Raw genomic sequence first — 16,926 nt, 5'->3', positions numbered from 1 at the left:
TTTCTTGATGTAGTGGGAATCTCTTGCACGACTATCCCATTCACAGAGAAAACAGCAGTACTTTGTGTATCCAGTCTGCAGACCAAGCAAGAGAGCAACAACCTTCAAATCGCCACAAAGCTGCCACTGATGTTGGTCATAGTTTATGCACCTCAAAAGTTGTTTCATGTTGTCATAGGTTTCCTTCATATGGACTGCATGACCAACTGGAATTGATAGCGAAACATTGCCATTATGCAGTAAAACAGCTTTAAGACTCGTCTTCGATGAATCAATGAACAGTCTCCACTCATCTGGATCGTGAACGATGTTGAGGGCTGCCATCACACCATCGATGTTGTTGCAGGCTACAAGATCACCTTCCATGAAGAAGAATGGGACAAGATCCTTTTGACGGTCACGGAACATGGAAACCCTAACATCACCTGCCAGGAGATTCCACTGCTGTAGTCTGGAGCCCAACAGCTCTGCCTTACTCTTGGGTAGTTCCAAATCCCTGACAAGGTCATTCAGTTCACCTTGTGTTATGAGGTGTGGTTCAGAGGAGGAGGATGGGAGAAAATGTGGGTCCTGTGACATTGATGGTTCAGGACCAGAAATTTCATCCTCTTCCTCTTCCTCGTCTGACTCAAGTGAGAATGATTCTGGTGCATCAGGAACCGGCAGTCCTCCTCCGTGGGGTACTGGGCGTATAGCTGATGGAATGTTTGGATAAAAGTGGACTGTGCATTTCTTCTTTGACACACCTTTCCCAACTGGAGGCACCATGCAGAAGTAACAATTGCTGGTATGATCTGTTGGCTCTCTCCAAATCATTGGCACTGCAAAAGGCATAGATTTCCTTTTCCTGTTCAACCACTGGCGAAGATTTGTTGCACAAGTGTTGCAGCATATGTGTGGGGCCCACCTCTTGTCCTGATCTCCAATTTTGCAGTCAAAATAAAGGTGATAGGCTTTCTTAACCATAGTGGTTCTACTGCGCTTTTGTGATGCAAAAGTCACTTCACCACAAACATAGCAGAAGTTATCTGCACTGTTCACACAAGTACGAGGCATCTCTGCTCACTTTGGCTAAACAGAAATGTGTCCCTTTGCAAAATCAAACACTGACAAATAAGAGAGCACGACACTGTATGACTTCTAGAGCTGATGTAGGGCAATTTGTTCAGCGGAGTGATGTAAGCTTCGTTATGATTGCATCATCCATGACTTCTAGGAATAACATGATGCAATTCATATCATGTATGACGCAATACCAGCTTCAGATTGCATCATTCATTGTTTTGCCTAAAAAGCAATTACTGTCCAAACCCAGTCATAGATTTATTCATAGATCCAGTCAAAGATGTATTTTAGTCATTTCTGGTTTAAATTGAGATCTCTTCCCTTTATAACTCACTTATCCTCCGCCATTCCCAAGTCGAGGGTCGTATATATTGACCCAATAGCATATCTTGAAAACTAGAGCCAATCAACAATTTTAAGCATCATTTTCGTTCTCAGTGACCCAGAATTAGTAAAGTTTGACTACATTTATTTCAGAAGCATTTTGGCTGTAGAGCAGTGTAATCTAATAATAGGCTAGGATCAGCTGTGGACCCAGTAGGCCCCTAAAGCAGCAATATATTTTGGCAAAGGTCAGTCATACTCCTTCAATTGATGGTTCAGCCCAAGCCTCCATGCATACATCTTAATGCTTTCCTTTTTCTTCCATCTCATCTGGACTGTGATGTAGTCAGTTCTCCTTCAGCCAGAGCTCTATCTTGGTCAGGGCTTGGGAAAATAATGATGTTGTATAGTAGAACTACATAGACAAAAGCCTTAGTGCTTAGTTTCACCACCATATTGTTGCTACTGCAACCCTTGCCCTCTTCAGGGATCTGTTGGGTGCCTCTCCTCATTGCCAACTCTGTGCTCCCTCACTCAGGGGTTCCCTTTCCCCAGCTGCCCAGAATTGCTGCCTCCCTCAGGAGGAAAGTCCCCACACAGCGGCAGGGACTTGTTCTTGCTTTAACTCTGAACCCTACTCACTATCTGCTGCAGGGTGTGGAGGTGTGATTTGACAGACAGCAGTGGATGGTAGCTGGTGCCCTTTGAGTGGATGAGTAGACCTAAGGCTGCCACTATGGCCTCTCCTCCTTTGCCCCATTCTCCTGCCTCCCTACCCCATCCCCTACATTGCCTCCTTTCCCATCCCCCAATTCCCTCTGATATCCCACTCTGCCCCCCACCCGCTCACAGCCCCCCTGCTGCCCCTTCCCCTCCACTCCCTCTCCCGCCTCTGGCTCCCACATACTCCCACTTTCCTCCTACCTTCTGCCCCCGCCCTCCCAATTCTGCCCACTATCTCCCGCAGCTCTAATCTTCCCCCCACTCCTCACATTGTCCCTCTCGGCTCTAATCGGCCCCCTGTCCGCACAGTCCCCCCGGCTCTGATCTGCCCCTTCCCCGCACCGCCTCAGTCCAGCCGCCCGCTCCCCGGCCGGCGCGGCCCCTTTAATTCCCTCGTTCCCCTCCCCCTCCCGGCCGCTCCAGCCTCCATTTTCCAGCGGATCCGGCACCTGGAGGCAGCGGCGGCGGGAGCGGCCCAGACCCCCCAGCCCGGGCATGGCTGCCAACATGTACCGGGTCGGAGGTAAGCCCCCCCTCCCCGGGGGCCCGAGTCTTCCCCCCTGCCGGCCGCTCCTCCCCGTGGGCTAGCGGCGCGTCACGGCCCCCCCACCCCGCCGGGATCTGGGGCAGCCCGGGCAGGGGGCTGGCGGGGAGAGGGTTGCGGGGGGACGACAGAGTTGGGGGCTGGCAGGGGACGGGTGCGGTGGGGCCAGGAGGCTGTAGGGGTGGGAGTAGAATAAGGGGTGGATGTGGGGCGGGGCTGGGTGGGTTTGGGGGTTGTAGGGCTGGGGGCAGAGTTGGGGGCTGGCAGGGGATGGGTGCTGTGGGGCCGGGGGGATTGTAGGGGTGGGAGTAGAATGTAGGATGGGGCTGGGGTGGGGGCAGAATTGGGGCTAGAAATGGGGGGGTGGAGTTGGGGGGCTGGCAGAGGATGGGTGCTCTGGGGCCGGGGATTGTAGGGGTGGGGGTAAAATTTGGGGCTGGGGTTAAGGGGACTGTGGGGGCTGGATATGTTTGGTGATTGTAGGATGGAGGCTGGCATGGGATGGGCGCTCTGGGGTGGGAAGGGGGTTGTAGGGATGAGGTGGGGAGGGTTAGTGTGTGTGGAGTTGGGGGAGGGAGTGTGTGGGTGGGGTTTGGGGCTCTGGTGCTGGTAGAGGATGAGTGTCATGGGGCTGAGAGGCTATTAGGGCTGGGGAGTTGAAAGGGGAAGGTTGACGGGGTATGTGTGGGATGAGGGCTTGGGAGGGGGTGGGGTTGGATGGGTGCAGTGCTGGGGGTTGTGGAACTAGGGAGATGTATGGGGGCAGAGTTGGGGGTGGGGGAGTGTGGAGCAGAGTTGTGGGCTGAGAGTTGGGGATGGGCTTTCAGAGTAGGGTTGTGGGTTGATAGGTATGTGGGGGTGCAGAGTTGGGGGATGTAGGAGTGAAGAGGTGCTTGTGTGGCTTTGCGTGGGCTGAGGTGGAGGACCAGGAGAGGCTTTCTCAGTAGTTCGTACAGTGTGGGTGGGGTGCTATGGGAGCATGGAGTATGGATGTTTGTGGAAATAGTTCTGCTGGTTTCTGTCTTCTCTCTCCCCACCATTGTTTTATGGTGGCTTTCGCTTGACTCCTACCTCTTCCCTTCTAGGCATCCTGCTCAGAGTCCCACACTTCTGTCTGACTGTCCCATGTTTCTTTCATGTGAGGAGAAAGAAGAGGATACAGGAGTATGGGGTTGAATTATAGGGAATTTAAACTTTGAAAGGGTGGCCTGGTGTGGATGGTTTCCTGGATGCCAGCTGTGCTGTGGAGCTTTCTTATTCCTGGGAGTGAGGAGGGGAGGAATAATGCAAGGGAGTTCTGTTCTGAATCAGCCCCCTGCATCTAAGAATACCCCATTTCCTTTGGCATCCAGAGACCATTGTGGTGCTATCAATTCCAGAAAAAATGGATTAATGAAGAAGATATGGCAGGAATGACAGGCAAAGCAGAGAGTGGCAGGAGACCAAGTCCTAGTCCTGGCTTCCAATTATTGTCCTTTTTGCTAATCTCTCTCCACTCACCTTGGCCTAGCTCAGGGGTCGGCAACCTTTCAGAAGTGGGGTGCTGAGTCTTCATTTATTCACTCTAATTTAAGGTTCCGCATGCCAGTAATACATTTTAACGTTTTTAGAAGGTCTCTTTCTATAAGTCTATAATATATAACTAAACTATTGTTGTATGTAAAGAAAATAAGGTTTTTAAAATGTTTAAGAAGTTTCATTTAAAATTAAATTAAAATGCAGAGCCCCCCGGACTGTTGGCCAGGACCTGGGCAGTGTGAGTGCCACTGAAAATCAGCTCGCATGCCGCCTTCGGCTCGTGTGCGGCCGGTTGCCTACCCCTGGCCTAGCTTTTATATTCCCTTGCTTTTGTCTCCTCATTAGGTGCCTCTTACTTTGTCACATCTACCCATGCCTCTGATTGTATTTGGCTTGGTGAGGAGATATGATGTGGCTCCCATCTGTCCTAACTTTGCCTCTTTGGCTTCAGAGAATGCTGAGCATAACTGCTATGGATTGGGTTTATTGAGGGCAGGATTCTGAAGGAGATAAATTGTAGGGGTTTGTGTCTCTTGGTTCCTGTTGTGATTTATAAAACTGATTATTTCACAGGGATTGACCATTTGTTTGGCATTTAATTCAGTCTCACAGGTCTTGCTGGAATCTCATCTCTGGAGCATTGAATGCCAGGAACCCTGTTCTGTGGGTCATATTGTTTAGGGAAAGGCTATTAGACAAAGTTATCACTCTCCATTATTTTACATATGGATGTGGCCTTGACTTGACACACATTACAAGCCCTATGTAGATGATCCAGCAGTCTCTAGATGACTATTACTATTAGAAGACATTAGTTCAGTCTGAGCTAATGAAAGAGGTTGTGTTGGTTGTATCACCTTGAAAGGAGAGAACAGCCAATTTTGAAATGGGAGATGTGTGCACATCTGGAAAGGGCCATCTTCAATACGTTTCTGGTTCCCTGATGAATACTTGTTTTTGGTCATCCAGGCGTATTGTCAGGAGTTACTTTAGCATCCATTGGAATTACTCCTGGGGGAATTCTGCGCCACTGCGTGCATGCAGAATTCATGTGCCACACAGAATTTTTTCCCCTGCAGAAAATACATTCTGCTGGAAAGGTGCTGCAGTTGTGTCTTTCACTCACTGGGAATTGCTGTGGCACCAGAACAGAGCCGCCGCTCTTGGGTGGGAGCAGCCCCAGCTCAGATAGGGAAGCGAAAGAGGCTACCTTTCTCACAGTGCCTAGCCCATGGGGCCAGGTCAGCAGGAACGGGATATGGGGTGGACGGATGTACAGTGTGGGGCACATGGGGCTTCTGGGGGGATCACAGATGATGTGGGGGGGAATAGATGGTTGCAGGCTGAATGGGAGTGGGGGTGCAGGGCCACATGGGGATAGGAGGAGGGGAGTACATGGGTGGCTGAGTGGGGGTGCAAGGACAGATGGGGGTGAGCGAGTGCAGGGACACATGGGACAAGTGTACCTGACTGAATGAGAGGCTAGGGGTCAGCCAGGGTCTGCATGGTGGAGGCTCCCTAACAATTCCTACTCACCTCCCAAAAAAACCCTGTTCCATACTTCTCCAACCCACACCCAACACCCTCCCAAGTTCACACCCAGGCTCCTTCCCAGTAATGACTTCCCTCTCCCTCAGCTCCTCCATTACCCCTGACTCATCCGAGCCTTTGCGCTGCTTCTGAAGGGTGCAGTAAATAAATTTCTGTATTGTAGTTTAAATGAATTATTACTCAGAGTTGTGTATTAATATGCCTAGTAAGGAATCTGTTTGTCAAAAAACATTTCCTGAATCTTTTTTGTTGTCTGTATTGTTACAGACATAGTTGCTGACAGGTATTTTGAAATAAATTACCAAAATAATTGAAACTTGCATGATTATATTATTTTGACAAATAAAATATGCAGAATTTTAAAGTGTGCAGAATTTTTAATTTTTTGGTGCAGAGTTCCCCCATGTGTAGGGAATGATGACCCTGGTATATTGACTCAAGATCCAATGGCTGCCATAATCATAATGGGTGTGTACTAGATAGTTTTTGTCTCAATAGACATAGATAGCAATACTTTCTAAACTTATTTTGATGTTGGGATTGGCAGAAGTCATAGTGAAGATTTCTTTATTATGGTGAAGATTTCTGTCATAAACTTGTGCAAACTGTTGTCAGGGCTCACCTTTGCTGCAGTAGATGCGTGGAACCTATTTTATTTCTGTCCTGGGAAACTAACAGCATTTTCTAATATAGACTACAATGCACCTAGTGGACCTCTCTGTCTTTGTAGGACACTTTAGCTATCTTTTACCCTCTAATGTTGACACAGTAGTTTCTAAATATCATCTTCCTTAAAACCATCCTCGCAGTCACCAGGGTGTATAGATGACCTGCGGCAGATGAAATGTAAAGTAAAGATGCCAGAGCATCAGGAGCAGACATTAAGCACTGAGTTTGACTGATCATCCTTAAAGAACTGTTAGAAATCATGTGCCTTGAATATAATAGAAGTGAAGAAGAAAAGCTTTACCATAGCATCTATGAAAGCCCAAACAACCTGAAATCTTCTGGGTAGTAGACAGCATGGTGAATGTGGTCTGCTTTTGTTTGGAAGCAGTCAAATGTTTGACAAGATTTATTAGGTTTACAGTGACTGGCTGCCTGTATAATGGCAGATCCTTCTGGATTTCCTGTTTCTGCAAATGTAGTTGGACAAATGTGACACCTAAAGATAGTGGGGAGCTTTGGGCTGTGACCTACAGCTTGGATTTATGTCCCTGCTGGCTAGTGAAGTCATGAGGTGGATAAGTTTTATGTTCACTGTTATCTGAGTGCTAACTCTTCCACTCAGGAGGGCAATGTATCAGAACAGTTATGTGCATGTTCAAGAAGCCACCTCTTGATACTGACAGTCCTGCTAACGATAGTCCTGTCTATAACATCTTCTTGGAGAAACTTAATGGAAAGGTTCTTGCCTTATCTGGAGTTTTAAGAGTTACCCTTTGATTTAGGTGTTAGGCCTGGATATAGAATAGAGCAGAGCTAGTTTTGTGAGTCTATCATACTGTCTTACAAAAGAAAAAAAGCCACATCAGTCTTTACAATAAAAATATTGTTAATGCATCACTAGGGACCAGGAGTTGACTTTTTTTTTGTTTTCCCCTATGTGATATACCTCCTGTAGAATCTGTGGAACTCTCCAGGATTTTCTTCTTATGGCCCCTATCATTATAGTGTCTGATCGCCTTTCCCATATTAGTGAATTTATCCTCATGACACCTTAATGATATAGGCAAGTAATATCCACTCTCTTTCAGATGGGGGAACTGAGACACACAGATTAAGGAAGTTTGTGCCAGAGCTAAGGATTGAATGCAGATCTTGGGAGTCCCAGTCCAGTACCTTATTCTGTCACACTTTCTATTTAGTGTGTATGTGAAGTTGATAGAGGAGATGGTGAGAGTGCAGTGTTATCAATATAACACTCAGCTCTGTATCATATCTCTTTCCTCAGACCCAAGTGGTGTGGTGTCTGCTTTCCCAGCATTTAGCTGAAGTTGAGTCTTGGTTGAAGCTGAACTGAGGTAGAGCAGAGGAAATGTTGGGTTGAAGGAGTGAAATAATCAGCAGAGATGGTGAGAGTGAGGTCTGCTTCCTGGACTGTGAGGGTAGGCTTGCCATTTGCCAACAAGCTTTGCAGTTTAGTGGTCCTATTCAATTCATGGCTGCTTCTGGATTATCAGGGCTCAGCCGTAGCTAAGTGTGGGGTTTTTCATCATCTCCTTGCAACTTTTTCTTTATGTGGAGCTTTCCACAGTGTTCTAGGATTTTGTCCTCTCCAGTCTGGACTACTGCAATGTACTTTAGTTTTAGGCCACACCTGAAGACTTCTAGAAACTTCTGCTGGTTCCAGATATGTTGCCATCTTAGTTAGAGGTGTTTTTTGGATTGGCCATATTAGTACAATTGTGTCAGTACGCTCCAGAGACTTTAAATATCTTCCTGTATACAACTCAAAATATTAATTTTTTGAGCCCTTTATGGTTTGGTCCTGATTACTCTGTCCTGTTACACTATCATGAGAGTTGAGATCACCTAGGAAGCAATTTACTGATAGCTCCAGATTTGTGTGTGAATGGAGCTGGGTGCAGAGCATTCAAGGTGGGGCATTTTAAATCTAGACTTCACTTTTTTTGTTCTACAGAGCCTGAGTTACTGGCCTTCAAAATATGTTGCAAAACCTCTTGATTCAAGCTTTTTGTGTGTGTGTTGGGGAGGGGAGGTGTAAGGTAGCTAGGGGTTTTTTTTGTTTGTTTTTTGTTTTTTTTTCATGGCGTAGGTGACACGTCTAAAAAGTTTTCTGGAACTGACATTGCAAATATTATAACTTGTTCATCTGCCTGGAGGGTGTCACAAATAGGGTTTATGCAGTTACAGCTATCCTCAGAAGGGGACACCATCAACTTAGTAACTTATTTCTGAAAATGTTGGACCTATTACTGATGATAGTATCACATAAGATTATTATAAGTTATCTAACCTCTTTCAGTTTTCTTTCACCAGTTTGATTAGTTGTGTACACTTGGCAGCACTTTGAGTCCAGTCAATTCCATTAGCAGTAAGAACATAAGAATGGCCATATTGGGTCAGACCAGTGGATATCTAGCTAGTGCCAGATGCCTCAGAGGGAATTAACAGGGCAGAGCAATGTATTGAGTGATGTATCCCCTGTTGCCAGTCTCTGCTTCTGGCAGTCAGAGGTTTAGGTACTCCTAGAATATGGGGTTGCATCCCTGATTATCTTGGCTAATAGCCATTGATGGACCTATCCTCTATGAAACGCTCTAATTCTTTTTCAAACACAGTTATAGTTTTGGCGTTCACAACGTCCTCTGGCAATGAGTTCCACAGACTGACTGTGTGTTGTGTGAAGAAGTACTTCTGTATGTTTGTTTTAAATTAATTTCAGGTGACCCTCTGGGTTTTGTTTAATGTTAAGGAGTAAATAATAGTTCCCTATTGACTTTCTCCATACCATTCATGATTTTTATAGACCTCTATCAAATCCCTCCTAAGTCACCTCTTTTCTAAGATGAACAGTCCCAGTCTTTTAAATCTGTCCTCCTATAGAAGCTGTTCCATATGCCTAATCATTTTTGTTGCCCTTTTCTATATGTTTTCCAGTTCTAATGTATCTTTTTTTTTAGATGGGGCAACCAGAACTTCAAGCAATAGGTGTGGCTGTACCATCAATTTATATAGTGGCATTGATATTTCATCTTAATAGCTATCCCTTTCCTAATGGCTCATAACATTTTGTTAGATTTTTTTGACTGCTGCTGCACATTGAGCAGATGTTTTCAGAGAACTATCCACAATGATTTCAAGATCTTTCTTGAGTGGTAACAGTTAATTTAGACCACATCATTTTGTATGTATAATCTGAATTATGTTTTCCAATGTGCTTTACTTTGCATTTATCAACATGGAATTTCATCTGCCATCTGGTTGCCCAGGCACCTAGTTTTATAAGATCCCTTTGAAACTCTGTGCAGTCAGCTTTGGGCTCTACTAAATTACTCAAGATAGTTTTGTCTGCAAACTTTGCCACCTTACTGTTTACCTCTTTTTCCAGTTCATTTATGAATATGTTGAACAGCACTAGTCCCAGTACAGAACCTCGGGGGAACCTGTTATTTTTCTCTCCATAGTGAAAACTGACAATTTCTTACCCCTTTGTTTCCTGTCTTTTAACCAAATACTGGTCCATGAGAGGACCTTCCCTCTTATCCCATTACAGCTTACTTTTCTTAAGAGCCATTGGTGAGGGACTTTTTCAAAGACTTTCTGAAAGTCCAAGTACACTGGATCACCCTTCTTCACATGTTTGTTGACATCCTCAAAGAATTCTAATAGCGTGAGGTGTGATTTCTGTGTACTAAAGCTTTGTTGACTCTGCCCCAACATATTGTGTTCATTTATGTATCTGATAATTCTGTTCTTAGTTTCAACCAATTTTTTTGATACTGAAGTTAGGCTTATTGGACTGTAATTGCCAGGATTGCCTCTGGATCCTTTTTAAAAAAATTGGTGTTATGTTAGCTATCCTCCAGGCATCAGGTACTAAGGCTGATTTGAGTGATAGGTCCCATACCACAGCTGGTAGTTCTGTGGTTTCATATTTGAGTTCCTTCAGAACTCTTGGGTGAATACCATCTTGTACTGGTTACTTATTACTGTTTGTTTAGTCAGTTTGTTCCAAAAACCTCCTCAACTGACACCTTAATGTGGGACAGTTCCTTAGATTTGTCACCTAAAAGGAGATTCCCACCTGAATAATTCTTTCAGATCCTCTGCAGTGAAGACCAGTGCAAATAATTTGTTTAGCTTTTCTGCAATGGCCTTGTCTTCCTTGAGTGCTCCTTTTAGCATCTTGGTCTTTCATAGTTTCACAGCTTGTAGGCCTGTTTTGTATATCGAAAAGGGTGAGAGAAAAACACTTAATTACCCTGGGTTTACAATTTTTATTATAGTACCTGATAAAACTTCTAAGGCTTTGTCTACACTAGCATTTTTGTTGGTAAAACTTATGTAGGTCAGGGGTGTGGGGAAAAAAACACACTCTGACCGACATAAGTTTCCCCGACAAAAGTGCTGGTGTAGACAGCACTACGTCAAGAGAGGTTCTCCTGTTGACATAGCTAATGATGCTCATTGGTTTTTTTTTTTTTTTTTAATTATGCTGGTAGGAGAGCAGCTGTGCCGCTGTAAGGTCCGTAGTGTAGATGTAGCCTAAGTCTCTCCTATTTTTTAAATTGACTAGATATTAAGTTGAGCATCCCCCTTTGTAAGGTTGCCTAAGCATTTTCATTCTAATTGGTCCTTTTCAGTTTTGTACATTTGTCATTCTTTTTTCAGCCAGAAATTTTCCATTTGTGTCCTCTTACACACACACCCCACTTTGTAAGAGTGTAATTTCAAAACAGATTTTAAGATGGCAAAAGTAGAGTAAAATACATTTACAATTATTAATCAAAAGTAAAATAAAGCATATTTTAAACACTTCAGTAGTTTAGGGTAGAAATTTGGTATTGTGTATTCCTGGGTTGGATTTCAGCCTTTTTTTTGTAAAATAGTGTAGTGTCTGCTTTTATTTGCAGAGATATAATAATCTTTTGACAATAATGTGATTGTGATGTCATAAAGTTAAAATTAGTTAACCAAAGTGTCAAATGGGGGAGGGGGTTTGATACATTGGATTCTCACTATCTTATTCCTCTAACTTACAAACTTGATTCTTAAAAAATTCAGTCTTTTCTGTTTTTCTAGTGAAGTTTTAATAAGAGTCTTGAGTATCATGAGGTCTTGTAGTACTAAGGCTCCATTACTTTACAAAATTAACTACAGTAGATCTTGAATACCATGAAGTATTTTTGAAACATCATTGCTTTTTAAAAACTTTGTTTTCTTACTAATTTTTTAATCCATAATTGGACTGTCCATCATTATAGTAGAACCTCCTTAATTCTTATTAATGATCAAACAATTAGGAAAATTGCATGAGAAGTTTCTTTGACTGAAAAAAGCATTTCAGTATTAAAGTCCCTTTTTAAAGTAATTTTGGTTACTCTAATTAAAGTTTCATTCTTTAAAATCGTGCTTAGATGAGTGATTTCCGATAGTAGATAGCAAGTTTCTCTTGCTGGAAGTAGAAACAAAGCTTTTTCACAAATATCCAGTAGTTGTGATAGAAGCTAATGATAAATGGCAGGATGCTATTGATTGGTGTTGAGAATTAAAATCTGAGCACATGTAAGCCTTGAATATTTCTAATAAGCCTTTGCTCATCTACTTCTTTTAGTAACATCATAATTTTGAGGTAAAGCCTAAGTTGGACTTAACATGAAGAAAAAGTGTTGCTCACCCTTTCTCAAAAGCTACAAGAAATGTCTTTCTCTTTTTTCAGGAGAATTTTTAGAGTATTCTAGGATCATTCAAGATGCATTTTTTTTTACTCTTTTTTTTCTTTATGGAAATTTAAAATACAACCTGCAAAGAAACTCGCCCACTGTTCTGTGTTTATATATGCTTTCCTAGTTGCAAAAGTTAAAGTTGCAACTTTCACCCACTCATAAACTTCTCAAACTAGACCTAGTCCCAGTTGGTTGAAAATATTCCTCTATTCAGAGCTTTTGAATCTTGCCACATATCACTTTTTTGACTTTCATCTTGGGCAGATCTTTTCTAACACAGGGACTTTGCGAGACCCCCCCAGTAGCCTGTTGGCTGTTAGACTGAGCAGTCATATGTGAAACAGACTATGGAAACCACATGATCAAAAAATTCAATCCTGCAATGTCAAAATAAGTCTCTTACAGAGCCTGGGGCATCTTCAGGGCACTGAGCAAAAGTATGTACCTAACTATTTTGGGGGTATGTCTACACTTTGTCTATAGCTGTGCCAGCACAGCACCATAGTGTAGATGGAGGCTGTACTGACAGAAAGGGTTTTTCTGTTGGTATAAGAACACCACCTCTTTAAAGATAGCTATGTTGATGAAAACCCTCTTCTGTCAAAATAGCTATATCTACCCTGAAAAGTTATGTCAGCATAGCTGCGTTAATTGCTGCATGGTATTTTCATACCCCTGGCTGATGTAGCTATGCTGATAAAACTTTTCAGTGTAGAGTGTAGGCCTTGTTGGAACCCTAGGCATGGCTAAGAGGGTGAACCAAAGTAGGCCTTGTCAGAATAGTAACATCTAGGTATCAACTAACCAAGTAAGCACTTCCTGACTGGAGAGGATGGTACAAGATTACACTGACCCCCTACTAAAGATAAGGTGGGGATGACAGGATAATGGATGAGGATGTTTTGTTTGAACTAGCAGGTACAAGGTGTAAGGATGGTAACAATATCTGAAGTGTAATAGGTAACATGTTAGTTTCAATGTATGAAAAGCAGAAATCATAGGAGGGGCAACTTTGTATTGGCCTATAAGACAGCATTCTGTTCCGTTGATTACGCTGATACCTTGTTCCAGGCATACATGTTAGTGTACCTGTAACTGTTGAGGCAGGGCACTAGGACTGTGTCTTGTTGATAATAAACCTGGTCGACCACCTTGGTCATCGAACCGAGCCTGTGGTCTGTCTTTATAAGTGACGTTGAGGTCAGCTGAATCAGCAAATTGCACTCTCTCCTGGTGTAGCTAGCATCTGAGCTCCACGAACAGCATAGGAGCAATGCACCAGCACACCCAACAGCATTAACAGTGGTGAGCTGACTGCTCTGAGGGTCACAACCTGAGATGGCAGAAAACTCGAAGCTAGAAAATCCCCACAAACAACATAGGAGCAATACACCAGCACACCGAATAGCACTAACATGGGTAGAAGTTTGAGCTCTCTCATGGCAAAGTAATTTACTTTGTGTGCACTTCCCTGGATGTCATCAGGCACTTCAGTTTAGCAGAGAAGCTGGAACAGAGGGTCCAGTCTCCTATACTCTTTGGCCTTGTCTTCACTATGAAAAAGAATGTGTCCTTATCTTGAGTTAAATAACAGGCGGTAAAAGCCAAGTGAAGGTAAGGCAGTTTGTAATTGACACATAATTTAACAGTCTGCAGTAAATGCAAGGCTTCTCCATAGTCTTTAACTCAATCTGATACGTTGTGTGAAAACTACAAACTGCCTTCTCTTCACTTAAGACATTAGTTAATTTGAGATGAGACACCTTTTTTTCCTAGCAAAGACCCCCTTTTGGTGCTTTAATATGGTATTGAATAACCTCAGGGGCTCTCCTTTTGTGGCCTTTGGAAAAAAAACTTTCAGGAATTTAAAACCATTTTCTTAATGGCCATCTAAGCTAGCCAAAGGGTGCTGCATTTTAGGCTCTTTAGAAAGGAAGCCCATGGTCAGAAAGGAATTCTTCTTTGTCCTTAACAGCTGGTCCACCGTAAAAAAGGGAAAACTTGATAAGAATAGCAAGGGTCACAAAAAAGCAGGAACTCAACTCACTTTTCTGGCAATAAGGATATTTGCCTTTGAGGCTGAGGTAGGTGAAGAGGGAACCTAGGAAAGGTGGTTGTCCAAATGGTTTCAAAATGGCTGTTGTAAATCCTAGATATATTACTGGAAACAGCACATTCTCAAGAGAGCAAAGCTTAGCAGAAGGATTTTATGTCTGCTTCCAAAAAGAAGTTAAGTATATCAGTCCTCTTGTTGCCAGACAGTAATGAAGTATTAATGGAAAAGCCCCAGCAAGCCTAAGAGATGAATTAAATAAGCCCCCAAAGTCTTGATGAAAGACCAAGGCACACTAAGAAGCTCTGTTGTGGCACAACATGACTTGGTTCTAAAACCTGATTATGATGGCATCATATTCACCTTTGCATCTTCTCCTCTGAGATACTAGATGGATATTTCCTGGGTAACTTGGACATTGAGGGGAGGTCATTGAAAAGGATAGTTTTCCATCATAATACCTCTTGTTTTCAAGAAAAACTTTTCAGTTTGACAAATACACGAGCATATGGTACAAACTGAATACCTGGTATAAAACAAAGGACATAATAACCCAATCTGCCAATATACCTGATATATTAGGTTTCCTACAGAGTGATGTTAGTGAGCCTGAAGTTAAATGCCTTATACAAACATGCTTCAGCTGTCTCTAGGCCACTGGGAGTGGAGTAACAGGGACTGATTTCCTGACCACACCATATAAATGATTTTTAAGAGGAAAAGTGCTTCTTAATTCTCCAGGTAGTGCCCTGGAAGCTTAATTTTGTTTTTAATGTCCTCATAGAGTCCTCTTTCAAAACCCTACTAACACTCAGTGTCTCTATCTTACCTTCAAGTTAGAATTCCTAGTAGCAATTACACCATTTCACAGCTAAGAGCCTTACTTATGGAATCTCACTAATATAGCTGTCTACCATTCAGAGTGGACCAGTGTTAAACCGCTATTTTTCATGAGTATGGAGAGGACATGCTTGGTTCCTTTTTGCCCCTGCCTGGTGCACCCAATGGGGGAAAGAAATGAGATTGACTGGATGGAAGAAGGGCATTTGGAGCACTGCTAGGATAGGAAAAGGTTTTTGCAAAAGTACACAGATCTGCTTGTTCTCTATTATCTGGTAGTCAAAAGTGGGTGGGGGAAACCATTCAAATTCCTCCAGTGCTACATTGTTAAAGCTGTGTATTAAAATGCTTATAAATTCAAAGCTATTAAACCTACTGGAAAAACTATGGTCCAGATTACTCTCTCTTTTTGCAGCAGAAAATTCTTATGTTTCCAAGGAAGAGATTTGAAAGGTGGCTGTGGGCTTCTGTTCATACATTTTCTAGACATTGTATATCTAGTTTATAAGTCTTTGCTGAATGCTACCTTTACGAGGGAGGTACGGATTGCAACAATCCCACTTAAGACAAAATAAAGTTGGTTCTTTCCCCCCCGCCGCTGTGTACTCCTTTTGAGTAAGGGCTTGGCTACACTTGTGAGTTATAGCGCATTAAAGGAGCCCCAGGCGCAGTAGCTCAATGCCTGTCCACACTGGCAAGGCACGTAGAGCACTCTGACTCCACGTATTCCACCTCGGCAAGTAGAATAATGTTTGATGTGCCCCCGCTGGAGCGCCCCAGCGTCAGTGTGAATGAGGTGTTGCATTACTGCGCTCTGATCAGCCTCTGGAAATGTCCCATAATCCCCTTAAATGAAGTGGCCACTCTTGTCATTGTTTTGGATATGCCCTTTGAAAGCTCCATTTGACAGCTGGCATGCTTATCTGCTCCGAGACAAAGCAACCATTACTGTGGAATGCTGTGTGTGATGAGAGGTGGGGAGGAGGGTCTGTTGCTGTCTGAACCTAAAAGACAGCATGCTGACATGCTCTCAGCCCCCCAAAAACCCACTCTCTCTCCCTCCACATACACACAACACACTCCCAGTCACACTCCACCCCACCTCCCTCATTTGAAAAGCACGTTGCAGTCACTTGCATGCTGCGATAGCTACCACAATGCACTGCTCTCTGTGGCCGTTGCAAGAGTTGCTAATGTGGGCACGCCAGTGCGCTTGTAGCTGTCGGTGTGGACAGATTGCAGCGCTTTCCCTACTGCGCTCTATGAAGGCTGGTTTAACACAAAGCACTCTACATCTGCATATGTAGCCATGCCCCTAGTTTCGGGAGTGGTGAACTAGGCCATTGCTGGGCAGATTTAAAACTCTCTCCTTGTTTTTCTTCTCTCAGTGGCCAGATTAATCAGGCCATCTCTCCCTAGATGTCAATTCTCCTCATTCTGAAGAAAGTGGAATGGGGATGTAGGATTAATATTTCAGAATTTAGATGCACAATCTTAGATTAGTTAAGGGGAGAAGCTAGACTGATAGAGGTCTCTCCCTGGTTATTGATGGACTTATTGGAAATAGTGAACCTACCTACTGAGAGAAGAAATTGCTCTTTCAGGAACCAACCATGCATGCATAAATATGTTGACTTTAACTCTGTCCTCATGTTTCAAAGATGTTCATGTCTTAGCAAATTTCTACTCAATCTTCCTCCACACACCTCTTCTGGAAACCTGGCCTCCTCAAATGCATGGGTCCTTCACTCATGCACATACATACTCAAAATTTTTTTGTCTGATTTAACTTTTTTCCCCCTCTGGGTGTCTCTCTCATAGTAGGTGTCATCATGTGGGTTTACGCTATTGTAATTGCAAATAGAATTTGGCCTAAAATGAGGAACAGCTCCGCC

General features: G+C 43.4%; 1 protein-coding gene across 4 annotated transcripts in view; it reads left to right on the top strand.

Moving 5' to 3' along the window:
* The first annotated feature begins 2,560 nt into the window (after positions 1–2,560).
* LOC113407229 (metastasis-associated protein MTA1) overlaps positions 2,561–16,926 on the top strand; it is a 160,159-nt gene continuing 145,793 nt past the window's right edge. For all 4 annotated transcript variants that reach the window (XM_026655459.1, XM_026655458.1, XM_026655460.1 and 1 more), the window contains exon 1: positions 2,561–2,635. In XM_026655459.1, coding sequence (XP_026511244.1) covers positions 2,608–2,635 — 28 coding nt within the window. In that variant the 5' untranslated portion in view covers positions 2,561–2,607. The remainder of the gene's footprint in view (positions 2,636–16,926) is intronic.

The sequence above is a fragment of the Terrapene carolina genome, unplaced genomic scaffold, assembly GCF_002925995.2.
Source record: "Terrapene carolina triunguis isolate 2854851 unplaced genomic scaffold, T_m_triunguis-2.0 Scaffold210, whole genome shotgun sequence".
Taxonomy (NCBI): Eukaryota; Metazoa; Chordata; order Testudines; family Emydidae; genus Terrapene; species Terrapene triunguis.
The sequence above is the reverse complement of the archived record's forward strand: the minus strand, read 5'-3'. Positions and strand labels throughout refer to the sequence as shown.